This window comes from Trichosurus vulpecula, chromosome 7 (genome assembly GCF_011100635.1).
Source record: "Trichosurus vulpecula isolate mTriVul1 chromosome 7, mTriVul1.pri, whole genome shotgun sequence".
NCBI classification, from domain to species: Eukaryota; Metazoa; Chordata; class Mammalia; order Diprotodontia; family Phalangeridae; genus Trichosurus; species Trichosurus vulpecula.
This window is the reverse complement of record NC_050579.1, coordinates 267885313-267906387: the sequence shown is the minus strand read 5'-3', so window position 1 is coordinate 267906387 and position 21075 is coordinate 267885313. Positions and strand designations below refer to the sequence as shown.

Genomic DNA, 21075 nt, shown 5'->3' with positions numbered 1-21075 from the left:
CCCCTTCCTCTCCGCCTTCTCGTTGCTATAGCAACTGGATCTCAATTGGTCCTGGTTTGGCCACCGCCAGCCTTAAGTTCCTTCTCCGCTCGCCTCTTGCCCTCAACCCTCGAATTTGATTGGCTACTCTAGACCTCGCAGATTAGCTAGGATTGGGAGCAGACAGCCATATGCTAGTCACTGGGTTCAAAATGGCTTCAGCCGTTTCGGTGACGTAAGAAACCGAATCTGAGTTCTCCCGGCGCCCTTTACAATGATGTCGCCAGGAGAATGGCGATTGGCCCCATTTCCTTGACGTCACAGATCCCTCGCGCGGTTTATAACCCCCTTCCCTCCCCACCCCGGTCCCCGCGAGCGCACACGCACTCCATCCCCTTTAGTCTCGGCCGACGCACGGAGCGGAACTGGACTCTCGATGACGCACAGAGCAGAAACGAACTTAGCTCTAGTTTTCGGCTCGTGTGGGGCTGTGGAGAAAGAGGGCTGAATTTGGAGTGAGAGAACCTGGGTTCAAATCCTGACCCGGCCTCTACTTGGGTGACCCCAGGAGTCACAGGACTTCCCCCAGATCCTAATGTCTTCGTCATCTGTGGAAAGCGGGGCTGGACGGTCTGGTCTCCATCATGATTTGGATGATCTCCAAGGTCCTGTCCAGTTCTGATATTCTTAATGTTTCTGCCATGATCCGCAGAGCTAGAATTAGACCCGCCCCTTCCTCCCTGTGACATACCAAGCAGAACTGGGGTCTTCTTCCTGGGCAGGGTGCCCTTACCCTACCCGCTGCAGCTCAGCGTGGCCTCGGTGCCTGGTGCAGGCAGCCAGGCCTGGGCAAGTGAGTCTCCCTCCTCTGTGGCCCAAGCACAGCAACCTGGTAATAGCCCACCCTTTCTCCCCCTACTCCCACCCGTCCCGCCTCCAGTCTCTCCTCCAGCCCTGGCTTTGAAGGCCTAGCCAGTGAGAGACGGGTGAATCGTGGGGGCGGGGGTTTGGAGGGATGGAGAGGGAGAGGCAGCAGAGAAGCTTGTGATCTCCACCCACTTCTTGTCTCCCTGCGCTTCTCCTTGGGGCTTTGTAAAATGAGGGTAGGTGGTCTCCAAGGCTGCCTCCAGCTCCGACATTCTACGTTCTATGGTTCTATGGGAGGGAGGACACAGACCAGACGGGGGCCTCAGAGAGAAACCAAGACATCTGGAGGGGAAGAACCCCAACATCTGGGGGGAACTGGAAAGTAAAGGGCAAGCAGGAAAGGGCTACCCCCCAGAGCTGAAGGTAGGGCTCTTACCAGAGAAGGAGAAAATAGGGCCAGGCAAGACATCGAGGAAAGGAAGGGAAGGTGGTGGTAATGTTTTCTAGGAAGCGAGAAAGGAGAGTGGGGTGAAAGGGATAAGGCTGAGTCGGTAGAGAAGTGCCAAGTGGATGAAAGAGGTGTGGGAAGCCAGGGCTAGGGATGCGATTGGGCTTCCAGAAAACAAGTGTTAGAAACTGGGAATGACAGCCTTAAGGAGTTAGGGTCTTCTCCCCGTTCCACCCTGAGCTGCACGATCTGCCCTCACCCTCAGGAAGAAGGAATAACGGTGACCTGATCTCAGTGGTGGAGAAAGCATGTACAATTCATCTTTGGGGTGAATGGGGCCGTTCCCAGCCTGGCTGAAGAAGAGAGGCCCGATGGGGAAGGGGCTAGGAGGGGAAGAGAGAAGGGAATTGGGGAATTAAGAAAAGGAGGGGGTGGGCCATGAGAGTAGGAGGATCAGAGAGAGGGCAGGATGAAGGAAGCGGAGGACCAGGCTAGTGTGCTGAGAGACCACAGTGAGATCATGGGGAGGAGGGAAGGAAGAGGACTGCCACAGGAAAGAGAAAGAAAGATTAGCAGACACAAAGAGAGATAAGGATGGGAGAGGCTGGGATGGAGCTGACGGGAGGCAGCTGTTGACAAAGGATGAGAAGTAGCGAGAAGCAGAGGAACAGGGGAAGAGAAGAGGGAGCCTAGAGGACAGAGAGAAAGGGAAGGAGGGAGACACAAGAGCAGGGAAAGGCAGGAAGGACCGGAACCAGAGCCAGAAAGAAAAAAGGGTTATGAAAGAGAGACAGCTGGAAGGAGTAAGGCAGAAGCCTCAGCAGGAGGAGCTAGCAGGAAAAAGATGAGGCAGGGAGGGCTAAGAGCTGGAGGGAGGGAATGCTTGGGTCCCTGTCCAGGCTATTGGCAAGACAGCCCGCCTGTCACCGCCCCCCACTTCCTGGCCGGCCCCGGAAACAAGCAGGCGTTGGTGGGGAGGGGGGGGCGGCAGCAGCAGCAGCTTCGGCAGCCCCAGCCCTCCGAGGGAGAGACAGCAGTAAGGGAGGGAGGGAGAGAGCGGGGAACACCCCCCTCCCACCATTCTCACCACTATGGGTCCGGCCCCCCACTCCCACAGCCCCTCCACCAGCCGGGGCTAGGACACCCCCAAACCCCGAGGGCCCCCTGGCACCGACTCCCCACCAGAGACAGAGACACAGCCGCCACCACCGCTGCCGCAGCCTGGCTGGGGAGGGGGCCGGCCCCCTAGGCCCCCTACCCCACTGAGGTGGGGGAGGGATGGAACTGGGGAGGGGGGATGAGAGATGGGTCGGGGGAGGAGGGAGCTGGGAGGTCATGGAGGTGGAGAATGGGGTCTGGGTAGAGAGAGTGCAAGATAGACTTGGGAGAGGAGCCGCTGGGAAAGATGGAGAGAAAAGGGATGGAGGAGGGAGGGGCTGAGGCCTGGTGAGTGGGGGGCTGGCCTGATTCCAGGGGGTAGTGATGGGGTGAGGATGAGGTGCGCTGGTGAGGGGAGAGAGGAATTCCCTACACCCCGCCCCCCAGTTCCTCTTTCTGCCCCTTGTATCTCTTGGAAGGAGTGTGGATTATAAACTACATTCCTGACTCCTCCTCCAAGAGGATATTGGTTGCTAGGATCATACCAGGACACCCCTCTATTTCCATGCACAGAGCCTAAGGTCTCTACATAGTCTGTGTGCATGTTAGGCCCTTCCTGACACACATGTGTCTTGTGTATTTCCTTGTTTTCTCCTTTGAGGGTGCATGCTTTAGATAGTGGCCTGTGTGTGGTTGAATATGTTCCCATATGTCCCATGGTCGTGGCAGATGTGCCCCCGTTACTCGGACGTCGTATCCCTCGCCCCCTGGGAAGGGTGGCTGTTGTTTTCCTAAGTTCATATTTGTCCAATCACATAGTGTAATATGGCCTGTCCCTTGTGTCATATCTATCTGGAGTATAGTTTACATCCCCTATGCCTCTGTATATTCAGATGTTGCCTACTTTCTCAAATCTTTCCATTGCATATTAGTTGTGTGTTTATGTTCGTATGCTTTGTCCATGACCGTCACTGCCAAGGGGAGTTGTCTTCTCATCTTATCTATGTAGGTTGTGCCTATGGCATGTTTTGTTTTGGTTCATAGGTTGAACCTGTGATTTTTGCCCCATGGGGTTGCCTTCAGGTGTCTGATTCCATGATTTAATTTACTCTTAACACGTATTTTCATGTTGTCTTAACCCCGTTTACTGCATGTGTTTTTCTAAGGAAGTCCTAATATTACTGAGCACTTATGTCTTATGTTATGCTGGCACAACGTTTCTGGTCATACAGTAACATCCATTTCACCGTTTCCTTCCTGTAATGTTTTGTAAACCATATGTTTGTGTAACACATCTGCCAGTCTCATGTGGTTGGATATCCTCCGGGTATCCTTAGATATGTGTGTTCCTGAGGGAGCCTTGTATGACCTTCAGACATGCAGAAAACCCATCTCATTGGCATATGTCTTTGCATGTCCTTCCCATGTTTGACCTGGCCCATATTTCTACATGACACGTGTCCATACTACCGCCGTATTTGTCATTGTGTGTTCATACGACATGTGAATGAGTTTGTATGTTCCAGGTTTCACTCCCATCTATGTCCATGTTTTTATTAATGTGGAACATTCATCCCACTGCTTCCACCATTTGCATGTTTAACGATTTGGCTTTGTTATTTTCACACCAGGCATGTTATCACTACCCTGTACGTTTCTCTGCTGCATTTGGATGTTATCTCCATGTGATTTACATTCGCTGTATTCATTCCTTTATTATGTTGTTATCCTTCTGCACTTTCCCATTTCCTCTCCAGCGGTCATGACGTCCCCATGATTTCTGTGTTCCTGCTGATAGCATGTTACACTTTTGGCATGTTGGGCATGTGCTTGGAGTATATCCTATTTCTTGTTAGAAGCAGTGTCCCTGGGGCTACACTGTATTAAATACCTGTTGTTCTTGTTATCAACAGCCTGAGCATGTTTTCATTCTTTCCTTCTTCATATGGTATAAATGTGTGTGTGTGTGTGTGTGTGTGTGTGTGTGTGTGTATTCAAAGGATTATTACACATGGGGGGTGACCTCTGTTATCACCATCATTTCTTCATTCCCAAGGCCTACTTACTCTCTGACCTGTTTATTACCACCCTGACCCCTACCTGTCCTCTCCTTTTGTGGTCAGCTTTTGAGTGTCTGTTTTGTGTGTCCTAAATCAGAATGTGCTGCTATCATACTTGACTCGATTAAGCACTTATGTATCATGTACTTGGTGTTACTACCATCCTGTGCATGTTATCTTCATATTAATCTTCCCCAGGGGAGAGAATAAGGTTAGGTAATGTATCGTAAGCATCTTGTGTTGAGAGATATCTTCTCTACCAGACCACTTGAAAATGTGTATGTGTGTGTCACATGTTTCTTCCTTGTAATGTTATCACACTTGGCCAATGGGATAATCTCTTCCTTTACCTTTGACACTCAAGTCAGTCATTGCCTAGTCTCGATGAGGCAGAGAATGGGGGGAGGAGAAGGAAGATAAATCGTGTCCATTACTGAGGGAGACGTCACATTGTCTTCTTTTTCCTCCTGAGCTGTTTCTTCCTCCTGAGGCAGGTAGTGTGATCTTACACACACACAACCCTTCTTCTGTTTTCACAGTCTTTACACTTCTGTGGGATTCTCACATACCACCTATGTAACCCTCACCGTGTTTCCTCTAATATCTAGAATGGGGTGAATATTGGGTGGGGGCAGAGGACAAGAGGAACATAGCTCTCTGTCCCTGGGACAATCTGTATCTATCTGTTTGTCCTTAGATTTGTCTGTGTACTTTTAGGGGGATAAGGGGAAAAGTTTGGGTGGAATGGGGATTCTCTGGATGTGTTTCTCTCTGCCTCTGTGAGAGGCAACGTGGCCGTGGAGCCAGGAAGACTCGGATTCATGTCCTGCCTCTGACACATACAGCTGTTTGACCCTGGGCAAGTAATTTAACCTCTCAGAGCTCTAGGTAACTCTCAAAAACTATGAGTTGTATTGAAAGTGACTGGTAAAGGGATTCCCCACTTGGGAGTTCCCTATATTAATGAAATTATAGATCTAGTTCCAATCCCTATGTATCTGTATTTGTCTTTCTCCATATATTTCCAAGTGTGTTTGTACATGTGCCTGTGTCTATCAGACTGTTCATAGGTGTGACTATCTTGCTTTTCCTCTGCTAGTCCATATTCTGATGTATGTTATGTGCATGCCTTTTTTAATATCTGTGTATATATGTGTACAATCTACATGTCTTTTTGTGTGTGTATTTTGGGGTCAAAGGAACAGGGAGGGAGTTTCCAACTCTCATGTCCCCACTACCTCTCTGGAGTGGCTTGGGTGGGTAGAAATCCAGGAATGGAAGGCCCCTGCCCCCATCCCCTAATCTGGCCCTCTAACTCCAATTCGCCATCTGCATTCTTGTCCTATTATTTCTCTGCCTCAGTCCCTCTTGGCCACCCCCACCCCCAACATTCTCCTTTCTGGTGCCCCAGGCCCACTATCCTTCCCCTCCCTCCCCCCATTCTTTACAGGTGGCCAGCATGGAGCTGTGGCCAGGGCCATGGACAATGCTGCTGCTCTTTCTGCTGCTGCTTTTGCTGCTGGTGCCTGTGCTCTGGGGTTACAGTGCCAGTGCCAAGTACTTCTGCAAGATGGCATTCTACAACGGCTGGATCCTTTTCCTGGCAGTGTTGGCGATCCCTGTGTGTGCCCTTCGAGGGCGAAACGTGGAGAACATGAAGTGAGAGGAAAACCCAAGGAATGGAAAATTAAAAGAGGGTGGGAGAAATGGATTGCCAGAGATACCAGGCACAAGGCATTAAGGAGTGGGGAAGACACAGAAGGACCAGTGGGAAAAAGATCATAGACGTAAGGCCAAGGAGAAACCAAAAAAGACAGAGAAGGGGAAACTAAGATGGAGAAAAAGACAGTTGGCACGAGGCGGGGGATGGTGTTAGAGGAATACTGGGAAAATATGTGGAAGAAATATGTGACCCTCTCTGACAAACTCCCAAATGTGGTATCCTGGGCCTGTCCCTATAGGATCCTTCGACTGATGCTGCTGCACATCAAGTACCTGTACGGGATCCGGCTGGAGGTTCGAGGGGCCCATCACTTCCCCCCCTCCCAGCCCTACGTTGTTGTCTCCAACCACCAGAGCTCGCTGGACCTGCTAGGTAAGACAGCTCTCTCTCATAATGGCAATATTTCTTCCCTGAGTACCTCTTCTCCTTCCAGCTTTTAAACTCATCCCCAGGGAGCCGTCATCACCCCACACCCCAGATACATCGATTCTTAATAGGAAATATTCCTAGAGTTTCCCATCTTAGAAGTCCTGCTCCCCCTCACTCATTGTTTCCTGCCTGAGAATTTCCTCCCTGTCTATATCAGGAACTTCTCTTCTTCCTTCCCACACCTCCTGCCGTCCCCCTCCCACCCCTCTCTTCCTTGGGTCTCCTTTCCCTTTGGAGAACCTTCCTAGGAGGTAAATCTCCCTCCAACCTACTTCTCTCCCCTCCAAAATAGCCTTGGAGTGTCACTTTCCTGTCATTCATTCCCCCTCCCATCAAGTAAAAGCATCTCCCTTACTGCCCCACAACCTCCTGTTTCCTGCTCTTGTCCCTGAGAATGGACATCATACCCTTTGGCTCCACTAACCACCTGCTTCCCTGCCCCAGGAATGATGGAGGTGCTCCCAGGTCGCTGTGTACCCATTGCCAAGCGGGAACTGCTGTGGGCAGGGCCAGCAGGGCTGGCGTGCTGGCTGGCTGGAGTCATCTTCATTGACCGGAAACGGACTGGGGATGCAATCAGTGTCATGGCTGAGGCTGCACAGACCCTGCTCAGCCAGAATGTGAGTTGCCCCAAAAGAACATCCATTGGGAATAGGGGATTTAGATGGCCATGCAGAAGCATCTCTACATCTACTCTCTGGCACCGACTCCTCCGCTCTGTGTTGTACTGGCTCTATCTCTGGCTTGTTCTCTGTCTCTTCTTATCTCTGATCCAGTTTCTCCCCTAGGTCCGAGTTTGGGTTTTCCCTGAGGGTACCAGGAACCACAATGGCTCTATGCTTCCCTTCAAACGTGGCGCCTTCCACCTTGCTGTTCAGGCCCAGGTCAGAATTCAGTTTCCCCATTTAACCACTGACACACTACCCTTCTCCTACAACTTTCCAGCCAACTCCAGACCCCTTTTCTGTCTGTGGGCTGATGAGCAAGGGAAAGAAACTCACCAGGAGATGATCAGATGAAGGGACTACCAGGGGAGGAGGGCTAAGGAGAGAGGCTGTTCTCTGATCCCCCCTTCCCCCTCCCACAGGTCCCCATTATTCCCATTGTCATGTCCTCCTATAAAGACTTCTACTGCAAGAAAGAGCGGCGCTTCACCTCGGGTGAGAGGACCAGAGTGCTGGTCATGAAGACTTGGGGAGAGGGTAGAGTGGCCAGGGGGATCGTGGGGGAAGGATGAAATGCGAGTCTTTGAGAGGCCAGGAAATCATTTAGTCATAGGACCACAGAACATCAGAGCTGGACCATTTAGTCAAGTCTCAACAAATATAGAATATCTCCTATGTAAGTCATCATACCAAATGCTATGGTGGACACAAAGATGTCCTTCAAGTAGTTTATAATCTAGTTGGGAAAACAGGGCATAAACATGAAAAAATAACTAACAATACAAGGTGTTGGTGTTTATGGAAAGTATGAATCACTCCGGGCTAGAGTGGTCAGGGAAGGCTTCAGAGAGAAGGAAGGATTGGAGCTGGGCCTGGGAGACTGAAAATCTGGGTTCTAGTAATGGCCCTGCACTGACTCACTGGGTGATCTTAACAGTCATCTAAACAGTCATGCTTCCTTCCTTTTCTGAAGAAAATTCTGAACCATTCTGAATGTTTTCTTCCTCGTGGGGCAGGTGTCAAGATATTTCCCCACCTCTGCCTCCTTGCCTCTCCACCTTGTTCCCTTTACTTCTCTATGAGATTTTTCACAGACCACTCTAGATACCCCTGGTCAGGTGACCACCTCTGTTTAGAGGTGTATCTGTCTGGAAGAAGGCTGTTTGTCTCAGTTTATAGAGGAGGAAAGAGCTCCAGAGTGACAGTGCAGTGTAGCATTTTATAAAGCTTCATTTGCTTTCTTTAACAACCTTGTAAGGTGGGTAATGAATTATTATTATTAACCCCATTCAGCATATAAGGAAACTGAGGCACAAAGGCCATTTGCTCAGCATCACATAGCTAGTAAAACCCAACTACAATGCCTCTGGAAAACACCTCCATATTTCTAACTGGAGGCACCTTTGTGGTTGTTGGATGAATTGATAACTGATATAATACAGACCCCCACCCAGTAGAACAAATAATGGACTAATCAACCATAGGTTCTAGTTCCAGTGTTCCCACTGACTGAAGTTGGGCAGGTCCCTTCCTTCCCCTCTTCACCTCCTCCTCCCCCCTCATGCAGTGAGGGCACTGGACTTGATTTCCTTAACGGTCCCTTCCAGCTCTGACATCCAGTGGTTCTCTGAATGAATTCTACTAAAGGTAGAGGGGAGAAAATAGAAGGAACAAAGGGGCAGAAAGGAGAAATTTAACGCCTGCTGGGAGGAATGTGCAGGCCAGCCAATGTGGCTTCAGCAAAGGCTTTTTTGGAGTCTGATAGAAGATAAAACTAGAAAAAGGGAAGCCGGCAGGGACTGTGGAAAACTGAAGCAAGGCCTGGAATGACAGCCTGTGTGTCTCCCCATCCCCAGGGACATGTCAGGTACGGGTGCTGCCCCCCGTGGCTACAGAAGGGCTGACCCCAGACAACGTGCCCGACCTCGCTGACAGAATCCGCCACTCCATGCTCACAGTTTTCCGGGAGATCTCTACTGACGGCCGGGGAGGGGGTGACTATCTAAAGAAGCCTGGTGGGGCTGGTGAGGCTGGCCCCTGAGCCTTCCTCCTAACACTCCTTCACATTCCCTCTCCCCCAACCCGGTGGTCCCTGGACTGGGCCTGACTCCCCTCTTCACTTCCCCCATCCCATTTCTCCTTTGTGGTACAGCCAAGTCTCTCCTCACCCCACTAATTCTCTACTGAGTCTTCAGCTTCTGAAGTGGACATGGACAAAGCGCTTTTCCTCCACCCCTTTCCCTCTTTCTTCCCTAACCCTACTCTGGACTTTACCACCTTGGTGCAGCCTACACACTCCCTCCATGCCTCCCATCTTGTCTGTGGAACATTCTGCTCCCCTCTCTGACTCCCGAGTGGTATGTTCCACTGGGCATCGACCACTCCTACGCCATAGTGGACACTAAGTGGACGCTTCCTCTGTGGCTCTCCTCCCCACATTTGATTTGTGGACTCATCTACCTGGATGGAAGCACCTCGTTCTCGGTCCCCCATCCCCCTCCCAACTCTATGGATGCAAATGGACTCATCCAACTGGAGGGGGTTCGGGAAGGACCCACCTCGGGAATGGAAGCAGACCCAGCCAGCTCCTCTTTGCAGTCCTCCTCTCCAACCTGGCTGCCCAGCCCGGCCTCTCTTTCCTCCCTACCCACCCCAGTGGATCTATATGGAGTCTTCTTTCCAGAGATTTGGACTTTTCCCTTTCCTTGGTACAGTCCGTTTAACCTGCCTTATCCTACTCATCCCGGCCCATCCTTTCCTGTGACACACTGACACACACACACACACAAACTGGTCTCCACAGAATTCCCTTTTCCTCCCCACTCCTCCTCCTCCCCCCTTCTCCCCTTAGACAGTGGGTGGTACACTCTTAAATTCCCCTGGAGTAGCAGGGGACCAGCCCAACCCAGCCCTCTCCCAGCACAGTCCCTAGGCCTCAGGCTGTACCATTAGGCCCAGACAGCAGGGAAGGGTGGAGTTACAGGTGCTGCATTAATTTCTTACTCCTGGAGGTGGGGTAGGAAGAGCTGAGAGCTGGTTAGAGGAGGCTGGAATAGGTTTAATTTATTTTTCTTTCCTTTTGCTGCTGAGGAGCTGCCCTTCCCCCACCTCCCCGCGTCCAGATTGGCAGCCAAAAGCTCTCAGTGTTAAAAGTCCAAAGGGAGGGGGAGGATCACCCCCAGCGCCTTGGGGAAGTGGGAGTCTGTTTACAAAAAGGGGTAGAGGAGAGACCCAGCCAAACCTAGGCTTCCTTGCCTCCATCTCCAGCCTAGTAGAGGAGGATCCCAGCCTTAAGTAGCACATCCCCATTGGAGTGGGAGGGGCCGAGAGAACCCCATTCTTCTCTTGGGGAAACCCACAGTCTTGCTGACACCCTTCTCTCAACCCGAGGGCATCAATGAGAGGGTGGGGCATTGAGGAAAGGGCTATCTGATGCTCCCGCTCTCCTCCCCCCAACCCAGGCCAGTGTGACCCGGGGAGGTGAGGGGACTCCCCGGGATTTTCTTTCTCCCAACCAGTTCTGCTTTTTCTCCCAAGGCGTTAGCTGGGCCTCCGTATTCCAGTCCTCTCCTCCCCTCTCACGGGTACCAGGACTGCCCTTTCCTCCTCTTCACTCCCCGCCCCCCACCCCCCACCTCGAGAGGTCTGAAGGGAGGGGATGAAGGGGGCAGTCCAAGGGTTTGCTGCGCTCCGATGGTTTTTATTATCTGGATTAACAGCGAGATAGGGAGAATAAAGAGAGATGGAAGGATTGCGATTGTGTGTGTGTACCTTGTTTGCGGAAAGGGATCTCAGTGGGGGTCCAAACAATCTTAAGCCCAAAGAGGGGGAAGGGGAAGGCAGCAGACCAGTAATGTTCTTGCCGGTCCTCTCGTCAACTGTTTTCATTTCTTCAGAACTCCAGTCACTTTCTCATCCTGACGATCCCAACATCTAGTCCCCTTCGCATCAGTGGATTTCACTATAAATTACCGGTTTGGGGGTGGGGAGGGATAAGGCGTTGGAAATAAGAGGGCGTTGATATCCAAAGGGACCCTTATCTGCGGCGATTGAGACCTGGGCCTAGGCTGTTGTCCTCACAAGAACCTGTTAAGAGACATACGTGGAGATCGGCAAAAGTTGGACTCCTTTTATCCCTGATTTCGTCCTCAGCGTTGGGAAGGTGAGGGCAGGAGCACTGATAAACACCACCCCTTCCTCCACGAATTTGACCTCTACCCTATGGGGGAAAAGATTTAGAAGCAAAACCCGAGAGAGGAGGTGTTAACAGGTAAGAATCAATGCTAGGAGAAGTTTAATGAGGGGTATGACTTGGTCGAAGGGAGGAAGAAAACAGACACGAATTTGAATGGGGTGAGGGTCAAGTGTATACAGAGAACACATGGGAAGTTAACAAGGACCAGAGAAGGTAAGTGGAGCAGTGGACTCACAGGCGCCCAGCTTCTCCTCCAAAAGCAGCACCTGATCGCTAAGCGAGTCGATCCGGTCTCCCCTCCCCCACAGCTCAGCCACTTGCTCCGGCCGGATCGTTTCGGGAGACACGGGCAGCACAGCTCGAACCCAGGCACTCACCTGTCCTGCCCACTTTGGTGGCAGGAAGATAAGAAAGGAGCTGTTATGACCACCTAGTCCACTGGGAGGCCCACTTTTCCTTTGCCTGTCCAGAGATAACCTGTTGCATCTAAATTTACCTGCTAGGATGCCCTCACTCCTCCCTAAGAGCTCTCAGTGCCTCACCTGCTCCAAGACCTCCAGCCGAACACGTAATTCTCGAACCTCCTGCCTCAAGGAATGCTCCTCTTTCTCCGCCTCCCGAACTGGAGAATATAGTTCAGCAAACATTAAGGGCATTATATTAGGTGACACTGCTCTCTCAGGGAATTTACAGTCAAAAGAGAGGGTAAGGTAAGACATGCACAAATAAGATAAAGGAGAGGAAGAACTGCAGAAAGGAAAATGTCATAAAGAGACTTGGAAGTCAGGATTTTAGAGTCAGGAAAAAGCCTGGATTCAAATTCCACATCTGACATTAGCTGTAACTATGAGCCTCAGTTTCCTTGTCTGTAAAATGAGATGACGCTAGATGAGCCTCTGAGATCCTTTCCAGCTCTTAATCTATGATCCTATAAAATGCTATGAGGAATTTGAAAGAGCCCCTCTTTTTTCTGAAGGATCATAAAATCAGGGATTTAGAACTAGAAAGGACCTCAGAAGCCTTCTAGTCCAGAAGAATTATCAGATACTTGAAGTTAAGACTTGAGAAAAGGAAAATTTTAAGAGAATGAGGATGGAGTTATATAAAAGAAGGCTCACTTGGTAGGAGCCAGATTGTGTGAGTCTTGAATCCCAGGATTTTCTGGTCATGAACCCCAGGAAGTCCTTCACATGTTCATTAATAAGGGGAGGGGGACAATATTGTGAAGGATAGAGTGTTCCTCTTACCTGTCAAGCTAAGGATACTGGGACTGGGAAGTGGCTCAGGGGGGACCTCCTTGCAAGTCCTTCCGTCAGTCCCTAGGGCTAGACCTTTTGGGCAACCGCAGGCAAAGCTTCCCAGGGTGTTGGAACAGCCATGAGAGCAAAGAATGATGCCAGTCCTGCATTCGTCTACATCTAAAGGGAGAGAAAAGAAGTCCTGAGATGCCGTGGTCTAGATTGCCCAGAGCAAGGAGTCAGAGAGTGCAGATGAGGAGCCAAAAGCGAGGGAGCCTTATACTCACCCACGTGACAGTGTTTCCCTCCCCAGCCCGGGGTGCATTCGCACTGGTCAGGCTGGACACAGATTCCTCCATTCTGACAGGGTTTGGGACAGATGGCTGAGGACGGGAAGAAGAGGATGGGGTCAGCGTAGAGAACGAGCTCCCCTCTTCCATTCCCCCCGGCAGGTTCTCACAACCCTACCACCATCCATGCTCCCCTCCTTCCCACACACCTTCTTCGCAGGTCAGTGCCCCTGGGTGCTTCTTCCTCCAGCCCTGACAACATATGGCATGAATCTGCTGCACCTCCCTCCGAACCTCCCGCCACGCCACTCGGTAGGTGGTCCTAGAGGGGGCAAATGACTTAAGATCCTGGCACGTGGTTCCCTGAGGTCATTCTCGATCTCATCCCAAACCAAGCTCCCCTCAGTGACCCAAGCTGTAGTCCCATCCCCAGTCCTAAGCACATGTACTTAATTTCCACCCCTTGCAGCTCACGCCGTCTTCCCGGACTGGGGCGTCCGGGTACCGCCAACTCACTCACCTGTAGGTGCTGCAGACACGTCGACCTGCGCACAGTGTCAGATAGGGTTTGTATATTGGCTGGCTGTAGGATTCGTTGTACCGAAGGGGAACCACCAGGGTCTGCCTGGAGCAGACTCCCTTACTGCACCCAAGCGGAGGGAGAAGAGGGGATGGAGATTCAGAATGGACACGTGCCTAGAGAGCCCCTTTCACGAATAGTTTCCTTCTCTTGGCCGGACCTCGGTGTCACCCACCCTTAAGAATGCTCCACCTAGATGCCCTTACTCCCGCCCGCTAAGGACCCATCCTCACCTGTATGGAAGATCCCCACTCGCCCTCTGCCCCCCCAAAAAGAGCAGGACTGAGAATCCTGCTAGCAGAGAGCACAGCAAAACCTGGACCCTGGACCCCATGATCACTTGTACATCAGGGGTCACCAGCTGATATCCTGAAAGGAGTGAGAAGGGGTTAATGGAGGAATGCTCCCACTTATTCCTCTACCTGTCTGCTCTCAGTCTCTCAGAACCCCAGGAGGCATCCTTCATTCATGTGCCTTCCGAGAGGCTGAATGTGGTGTGACTCTGGACAAACCCATTCACTCACACTCCTAACCTCTCCTTACACTGTCTCCAATCTCTACTAATTGTCAACATAGCCTGAATACCTTACACATGTCCCTAATACTGTTCCCTCTCTCCTTACATGGAGTTGCTACCTAGACACATAAGACACACACACACACACACATATGTGTGTGTGTATATATATATATATCCCTTATTTAATATACCTCTCTATAGAGTCTTGTAATGTTTATTCTTCCCTTACACTCAAACTCCTCATCCCCCAGACACTCCTCTCCAGACATAATGGTCTGATCCTTCTATGAATTCACATATCTTAAATGATTGGTGCCTTGCACATAACAGCATCCTGAAACGTTTGTGGAATTGAATTAGATCTTACAAATGCCCCCAACAGACATCCTCACACCGACACCTTTTACATATGTCTCTTTCATACCACAATCTGGCATGATATCAACACCCTCCCCCACCTCTAACACACTCATCCCTAGGCCCACTCAGAACACCTTTCCATCCTCTGCCCCCCTGTACCCATTCCCACCTGGGCTTTCTCTCTCTCCCTCAGGACCCTAGGAATAGCTGGAGACAAGAGTTACCCAGGCAGGCAGGCACAAGGAAGAAAGCAAAGAGAAAATGGGTTGGGCTACACATAGGGTCCTCCCATCTCTACTCTCTCCCCGCCTCCTCCTTATACCCTCTCCCACAACAGCTGAGATTCTGTGAGAGTTAGCACAAGCAAAGGAAGTTTAAGTTAAAGTTTTCACATACCTTTCACTCAACTTCAACAAACCTTCGCAAAGAAGCTTTCTTCAACCTATACCCCACCACCCTTTATCCTCCCTAGGGCCCCACAGGCCCCCTTTTCTGGCGTCTCTTCAGGGTCCAATGGAGAAGACACAGCATCCTAAGTCCCCACTTCCCAACTGTGAGACTGAGAATTGTGTTAGGAGGTTAGGAGAGAGTGTAAGGGCAAAAGAGGGGGCAGATAAATAAATAGACCTGACCAGAGGAAGATGGAAATATAAAAGGGGCATAAATTTGGGCCAGGAAGTGGGAAACAGGGGAAAGGTAATTTGAGAAAGAAGACACCCCCCCCCAAAGTATAAATGGGGCAAAGCTAGGCCCCAGTGGGAAATGTTTCTAGCTCCCTCTGGCATTTGTGGGGGGCACAGGAGCTGTGAGTCAGTCCGCCCCCCACTCCAGAGCATACAGGGCCCCTTTGTCTTGATCAACATTCCTTGCTTGGGGGAAAAGGAGACTTATTGTCTAGTACCAACCCACCCCCCCCAGCCCAACCCATAAAGGTCGAGAAGGGGTTCAGATGATGCCCGCCCTGACTCCCACCCCACAGCTTCCATGTCTAGCCTGGGGGGCAGGAGAAAGACATTCCACCCAGTAGGCCTCAGCCTGCTGACAGTTCCTTAGACCCAGGCGTCTGGTGCCTCTAGCCCTGTCCCCCAATCCCAGGGCTGGGACAGGAAGAGAATTGTCCTCAACAGGAAAAAGCCCAGGGAGAATCAGGAACCCATACAGAATAGGCATTGAGAGGGCGGAAACACAGAGCCGACCTCCACCCAGGACCCAGGCATCCAGGCACCCTACCATCAGGTTCTCTGTCTCCACCCCTTTTAAGGATCCAGGTATTGAACCCCATAGCTGGTGAATGAGCCAGATCATATTGAGCAAACGGAATTTTATTTCCATAAATACAGGGAAAACATCCCCTCTACACAAAGGTGGGATTTATGGGGTAGGGTCCTCAGAGAAACTGCTTCTAGGGGAGACCCCAACACTGAAGACAGGGGGTAGGGGCTACCCCAAACCTGAGACAGGCCTCATCGGCCATAGATACCCCAATAGTGACGATTCAAAAACATATTTGTCCTTAGGATCACCCCATTGGGGGACCCCAGATCTCCTACCCCAGGTTGTCCATCCGGGGGCTGAGGTGAGGAGGGAAAGAAAGGGAATACATGGGGAACAGAAACTAAAAATGTCCTGAGTCACTTGGAGGGGACCCCACTGTGAGGCAAAGGGCTGGGTTCTCCCTCCACATCCCCAGAGTATGGGGACAGCAGCAGTCAAGAGATTAAAATCCTAGTTTTCTACCACCCTCCCAGAAATGAGAGGATATAGGGATGAGAAAAGGAAGAGGGCCAGATAGCTGGGAGGCTGTAGTTTATAATTGATACAGGCAAAGGTAGACCTGGGAGCCCTCTTTTGGGGGAAAGGACAGCTTGTAGAAGTTGGGCAGCCAGGGGATAACAGAAGAGCCAGGCTCATTGTTGGATCTTCAAAGAGACAGGTTTAGGAGTTCCAGTCTTAGCATCTCCAAGTTTAGAGTTCTTGGGTTGTCCAAGAAGGAGCTTAGGAAAGCCAAGGTTCAATGCAGGCCTCATAGAGCGAGCGGTTGGAGTGCCAAGCAGTGTGTGGGATGCCAGGTGTTGGACACCTCACAATGGCCCCTCGGGTAAACAGGGTCTTCAGCCCAAAGGAATCCCGGAGATAAACCTTGGGCAGAGAAGAAACAGAGGTAGAGACACAGGAGAAAAACACAGGGAGGTATGTGAGGGGAAAGCTATTATGGTCCCTGGGCTAGATTTTCTTTCAGATTGCAGGGGAAAATTTAGCGTCAGGGTTTCTCTCAGGAGAGAATAAGGGGAACAGGAGTCATAAGGGGTTCTTACCTGCTGCTCTTCCATCTCTAGTACTGTCTCATTTGCATCATAGAAGCCAAAAAAGCTGAAAAGATTTTGGGTGGGGGGAGGGAGAAGAAAAGCTGGTGAATTTTCTTCCCTAGGTGACATAGGTTTCTCTTACTTCTCCTACACCCAGCAGCTTCTCCTCCCTCAATTAGCCCTTACTCCCCAGAACCCATAGCCCACTATACCCTCCCTCTTTCCACTGTCTCCAACCTGGACTGCCAGGGAGTAATAACACCATCATCAGGGCCCCCAATCAGAACCACACGCTTCACACGGAGGAAGTTCTTCCGCCACGCTGTTCAGGAAAAAAAGGTGGGGGGAGGGGAAGTTAGGTTTAGATGCATGAATTAAAGACAGGGGGAAATAGGGCTGGAGCCCTGAAAGGAAGAGAGAAATATGAAGGGGGTGAGGATACAGGTTGGGCAGAGAGACCTTGGGGAAGGGGTAGGAGAGTTGCAGTCAGGGCATCTCACCAGTGGCGTTGGGATGATCTCTCTCCCCATTGATTAGGGCCAGGAAGCTGCTAGCATTGAGGTACAAGTCAGAGTGGTGGGGATCTGAGGACAGACAGATAGAGGAGGTATATGTATTATGTATATGTTATGTGTGCTGTGTGATGAGAAGCATTATGGTATTGTGGATAGAGAACTGGCCTTGGACCCAGGAAGACCTGAGTTCAAATCCTGACGCCACATATTGGCCCAAGTTCAGCCCTTTGACTGAATCCAAGCTTCACAGAACAAATCCCTTTAATAAAAAGATGTGTTCCATAAAACTTGGACTCAGATAGAAGACCACACCCAAGGACCTAGAAGGCCACATGTGGCCTCGAGGCCGCAGGCTCCCCACTCCTGATACAGACATAGCTATGAAATACATATGAATATTCTATATGTAAAAAAATGCATCAATATGTACAAATACTATACATAATGTATGGTTGTTCATAAATGTGTATATATAAAAGACATATTTCATATGTCTATATATTAAAGAGAAATGTTAGCAGGTTGACCACAAACTAATGAATTTTTCAGCCACACTAACTCTGTAAGAATATCTACTGAGTCATAAAGGGGCTTCCATTTGAGTTGGTGAAAAGAGGTACCCACACCTAGGAAATTGCAGATCTTTAAAGAATTTAAGATACATACAGATACATAAAAAGAGAGACAGAAAAATAGAGTCAAAGACAAAGAGTTGGACACTCCCACTCACTGCCACTAAACCACTCTCCCAAGTCCCCTTTCCTCCTCTTACCATGCCAGTAGTTACAGATAGAGAATTCCTGGCCCCAGGGACTGTAGCAGATTCTGTATAGGTTAGACCTCATGGAGGTAGGAAACAACCATTTCAGGTAGTCTGTGTCTGGGAAGGGAAAGCCACAGCCAGGTGGAATGGATGTATCTGTCCCCTCCATATTCCTCAGAGAGCTGGGGAAAGGGGGACAGCCCTCTGATTACACCCTCCCCAGGCCCAGTTCCTCATCGACCTGAAGAAAGAAGCTCCTGCTCCCTTCAGGGACTCAGGAAATCCAGCGCAGATTCACATCCTCTCCAGTTTCTGTTCTCTTTAAGGACTTAGGAAAGCCAGCAGATGTTCTCACTCCCCCCCACCCTCCTTAGAGATGAAGGCATCAGGAGCCTCTCTACTCACCTCCATACTGCCCCATCTGTGGAGATGAGAGGGAGATGAAAGTATCTACATTGTGCTCATCCATGACAGAGAGTAGTGCCCGGCAGATGAGGCCCCCTGTAGCATGGCAGGAGAAGGGAGGGAGCAGTCATCTCATTGATCCAAAGACAGCAAAGAATATAGGAATTGGGGGAGTAAAAGGGGGGTGGTGGAGACAGAGCTAGGTGCTACTCTGGGCAGATACAGGGAGACAAGGACAAAATAATACAATATAAGCTGAGTACATTAATGGGTATGGGTTAAGGAAGAGGAGGAAGGGAAGGTATAAATGATCAGTCAGAAAGTCTAGAGTCAATAGTGGGGGACTGGAGCAATCAAAATGAGATTAAATGCCAGGGCCATTCACTGGCATCAGAGATGAGCAACAGTAGAGTTCAGAGGTAAGAGATGGGGTGGGAAGTGAGGGAGAAATGGCTCACAAGTTAGGGAAGTCAGGGTTAGCAGTCAGGCACAAAAAGAATCATACCCTGGGAATAACAGAGGAGATGTACTCCATGGGGGGACTGCTCCATGATAGGGGCCACAGCTTCCCGGAATCCTTGCACCTGTTCCCACAGTGGTCGAAGACTCTCTCCCCCATCGAAAAGATCCAACACTGTCACCAGTGTCCCTGGATGTGTCTAGAGTGAAAGAGACAAAACCAGGAGACCTATAAGGTGGTATGAGACAACCCTCCCCTACCATCCATATTCCCATCGCTAGATCTCTGATCAGGGCCCAAGGGTTCTTTTTTCCCTGCCTTTGTCCACATCAGCATCGGCTGGGTGGAGAACCCCAAAAAAGGCCCCTCTTGGAAGTAACCGATGTGCTGTTCCCTCACACCCAAGGTGCCCTAGCTTCCTCCCTCCCTGCCTCGCCCCCACCCCCCCACACCTCGTTGATGTACTGCAGCAGGTGCCTAAAGGTGGCAGAGCTGTCAAAGAGTCCATGCACTATGATGATAGGTTTGTAGGGAACTTTGGGGGACTCGGGAGCCGCGGGCAGCAGGAGAGGCAGCAAAGGCAACAGGAACACGACTCCCAGAGCGGGGAGCCGGGGCCCCCAGGACCCCAGCATGCTCCAGCCTGGGAAAGGGAGCAAGATGGACCGTCAGCAATAGTGGGTGAAGAGATCGCTCTCCTGCCTTGAGAACCCAGGCGTTTTCGCATTCCAGTCTCCTCCCCTAACTCTGCCCATGGGTCTTGATCCAGTGTGCACCCCACTTTACAACCTATGCCCAGCCATCTATACCAACTCGCAATTCTGGGCTCCATTCAGCCCTTCTCTGTTCCAAGTCCAGCATCTTCTTCCAGCTAGGGCCCCACCAAGGATGCTCCATGCTCCCACCTCCCCCCACCCCCTTCCCATTTTGCTGTTTCAGCTGCAGCCTAGGACCCCAGGGAATATGCAAGTTCAGCGCGCGCCCCCCACGCTCCCCGATCCGCACCACCCCCAACCCCCCCCCCTTGCCTGGATCTGTGAGCTTCGCTCCTCCCCTTGTTTACTTCCCCCCTAGTCCAGAGCCGGGGGGCGGGGGGGGGGGAAGAGTGAGGAGAAAGAGGTGGGGGATGGGCGGGGGGCGGGGAAAGCGTCCTCGCGCAGAAAGTGTGGGGGTGGGAGCTCGGGACTGAGTGACAATCAGACGTCACGTCCGGGGCTTTCCCTAGCAACTCTGAGGCGTCCCTAGCAACCTTTTGGGAGATCTGGTCCGGGTGAGGGACAGGGACAGATTGGAATGTTCCATCTGCTAAAAGAAGTGGGGGAAAGGAAAGGAGGAGGTGGAGCGATCCATTTGGGGAAGGAACGTGGAATCTGGGAGAAGGAAGTTTGGAGACCCAGGAGAACGAGAATAGTCCCTGGTTCTGTTCCAGATAAGAAGCCCCAGGGCCTGGCTCCCTTCACTCACTTCCTAGGATCCATCCATCAATCTTCCCTGCCAGTACCCACCGCATGCTGTCACTCAGCCTGACCTTCACTAGGAGGGCTGGAAAAAAGTTGGGTCGGATTGGTGAAGAGAACTCGGCACCAAAGGCAGTCCTTCCTGGGCCCAGTTTTCCTCCTTTCTTCCCACCCCCCACTCCCCTGCCCCGGGGTCAGTTCCTTACACCTCTTCAGCCTTAAGTGCATGTCAGGCCACGGTCTCTAGTCGCTCTGAGAGTCCTCGAGGTCCCTTGAGTGGAGTATGAAGACTGGTCTGATCAGTACCTCAGGGACAGCCTCCCCTACCCCAAATACCACTCCACCCCCAAGAATCCGAAGGCCCTAAAGCGACTCGCTGACTCACAGTCCTGCCAGGGCGGTTCTTCCCTGACCTTTCATCTCAGCTGCCCCTATGGCTCAAAATTCTGTGATGCCTACCGGATCACCCAGTTTAGCCCTTGGGCTGGGCCCCACTCCTTGTACTCTGTTTCTTACCAAGCCTGCCAGTCCACTCCTCTTCCTTGTAATCTTCTCTCCTTTTTCAAAAAGCAGGTTTTTTACTACCTCTTGCTTCCCACATGCCTTTTACGGTAAGGTGCAAGCATCCTAGGAAAATATGTTGATTTTGCAAGATGTCAAAGTCACATTGCAAAATTTCTTTGCAAAATGTTATTTCCAAATAAAACCAATTTGCTC

The 21075-nt window shown here is 51.0% G+C and overlaps 3 protein-coding genes across 6 annotated transcripts; 1 reads left to right on the top strand and 2 right to left on the bottom strand.

Moving 5' to 3' along the window:
- Positions 1-343: 343 nt before the first annotated feature.
- AGPAT1 (1-acylglycerol-3-phosphate O-acyltransferase 1) lies at positions 344-11020 on the top strand. Of its 3 annotated transcripts, none has more exons than XM_036766322.1 (7): positions 344-871; positions 5903-6111; positions 6414-6547; positions 7049-7224; positions 7393-7488; positions 7692-7764; positions 9126-11020. In XM_036766322.1, the coding sequence occupies exons 2-7, from the start codon at positions 5912-5914 to the stop codon at positions 9308-9310; spliced, it is 864 nt and encodes a 287-aa protein (XP_036622217.1). In that variant the 5' UTR covers positions 344-871; positions 5903-5911; the 3' UTR covers positions 9311-11020. The 3 variants fall into 3 exon arrangements, with proteins under 3 accessions (XP_036622217.1, XP_036622218.1, XP_036622216.1); XM_036766323.1 differs by having other exon boundaries at positions 810-832; XM_036766321.1 differs by lacking the exon at positions 344-871 and adding an exon at positions 2241-2561.
- On the bottom strand, positions 10963-15919 carry EGFL8 (EGF like domain multiple 8). The gene is made up of 9 exons (XM_036768432.1): positions 15904-15919; positions 13806-13941; positions 13513-13635; positions 13202-13314; positions 12990-13085; positions 12712-12882; positions 12007-12086; positions 11700-11853; positions 10963-11355 (listed from the first exon to the last, which is right to left on the bottom strand). The coding sequence occupies exons 1-9, from the start codon at positions 15917-15919 to the stop codon at positions 11306-11308; spliced, it is 939 nt and encodes a 312-aa protein (XP_036624327.1). The 3' UTR covers positions 10963-11305.
- PPT2 (palmitoyl-protein thioesterase 2) lies at positions 15759-20617 on the bottom strand. Of its 2 annotated transcripts, none has more exons than XM_036766319.1 (9): positions 20565-20617; positions 19354-19544; positions 18947-19100; positions 18442-18537; positions 18046-18153; positions 17259-17342; positions 16996-17080; positions 16768-16822; positions 15759-16591 (listed from the first exon to the last, which is right to left on the bottom strand). In XM_036766319.1, the coding sequence occupies exons 1-9, from the start codon at positions 20584-20586 to the stop codon at positions 16448-16450; spliced, it is 939 nt and encodes a 312-aa protein (XP_036622214.1). In that variant the 5' UTR covers positions 20587-20617; the 3' UTR covers positions 15759-16447. The 2 variants fall into 2 exon arrangements, with proteins under 2 accessions (XP_036622214.1, XP_036622215.1); XM_036766320.1 differs by lacking the exon at positions 20565-20617 and adding an exon at positions 19930-19993.
- Positions 20618-21075: the final 458 nt, after the last annotated feature.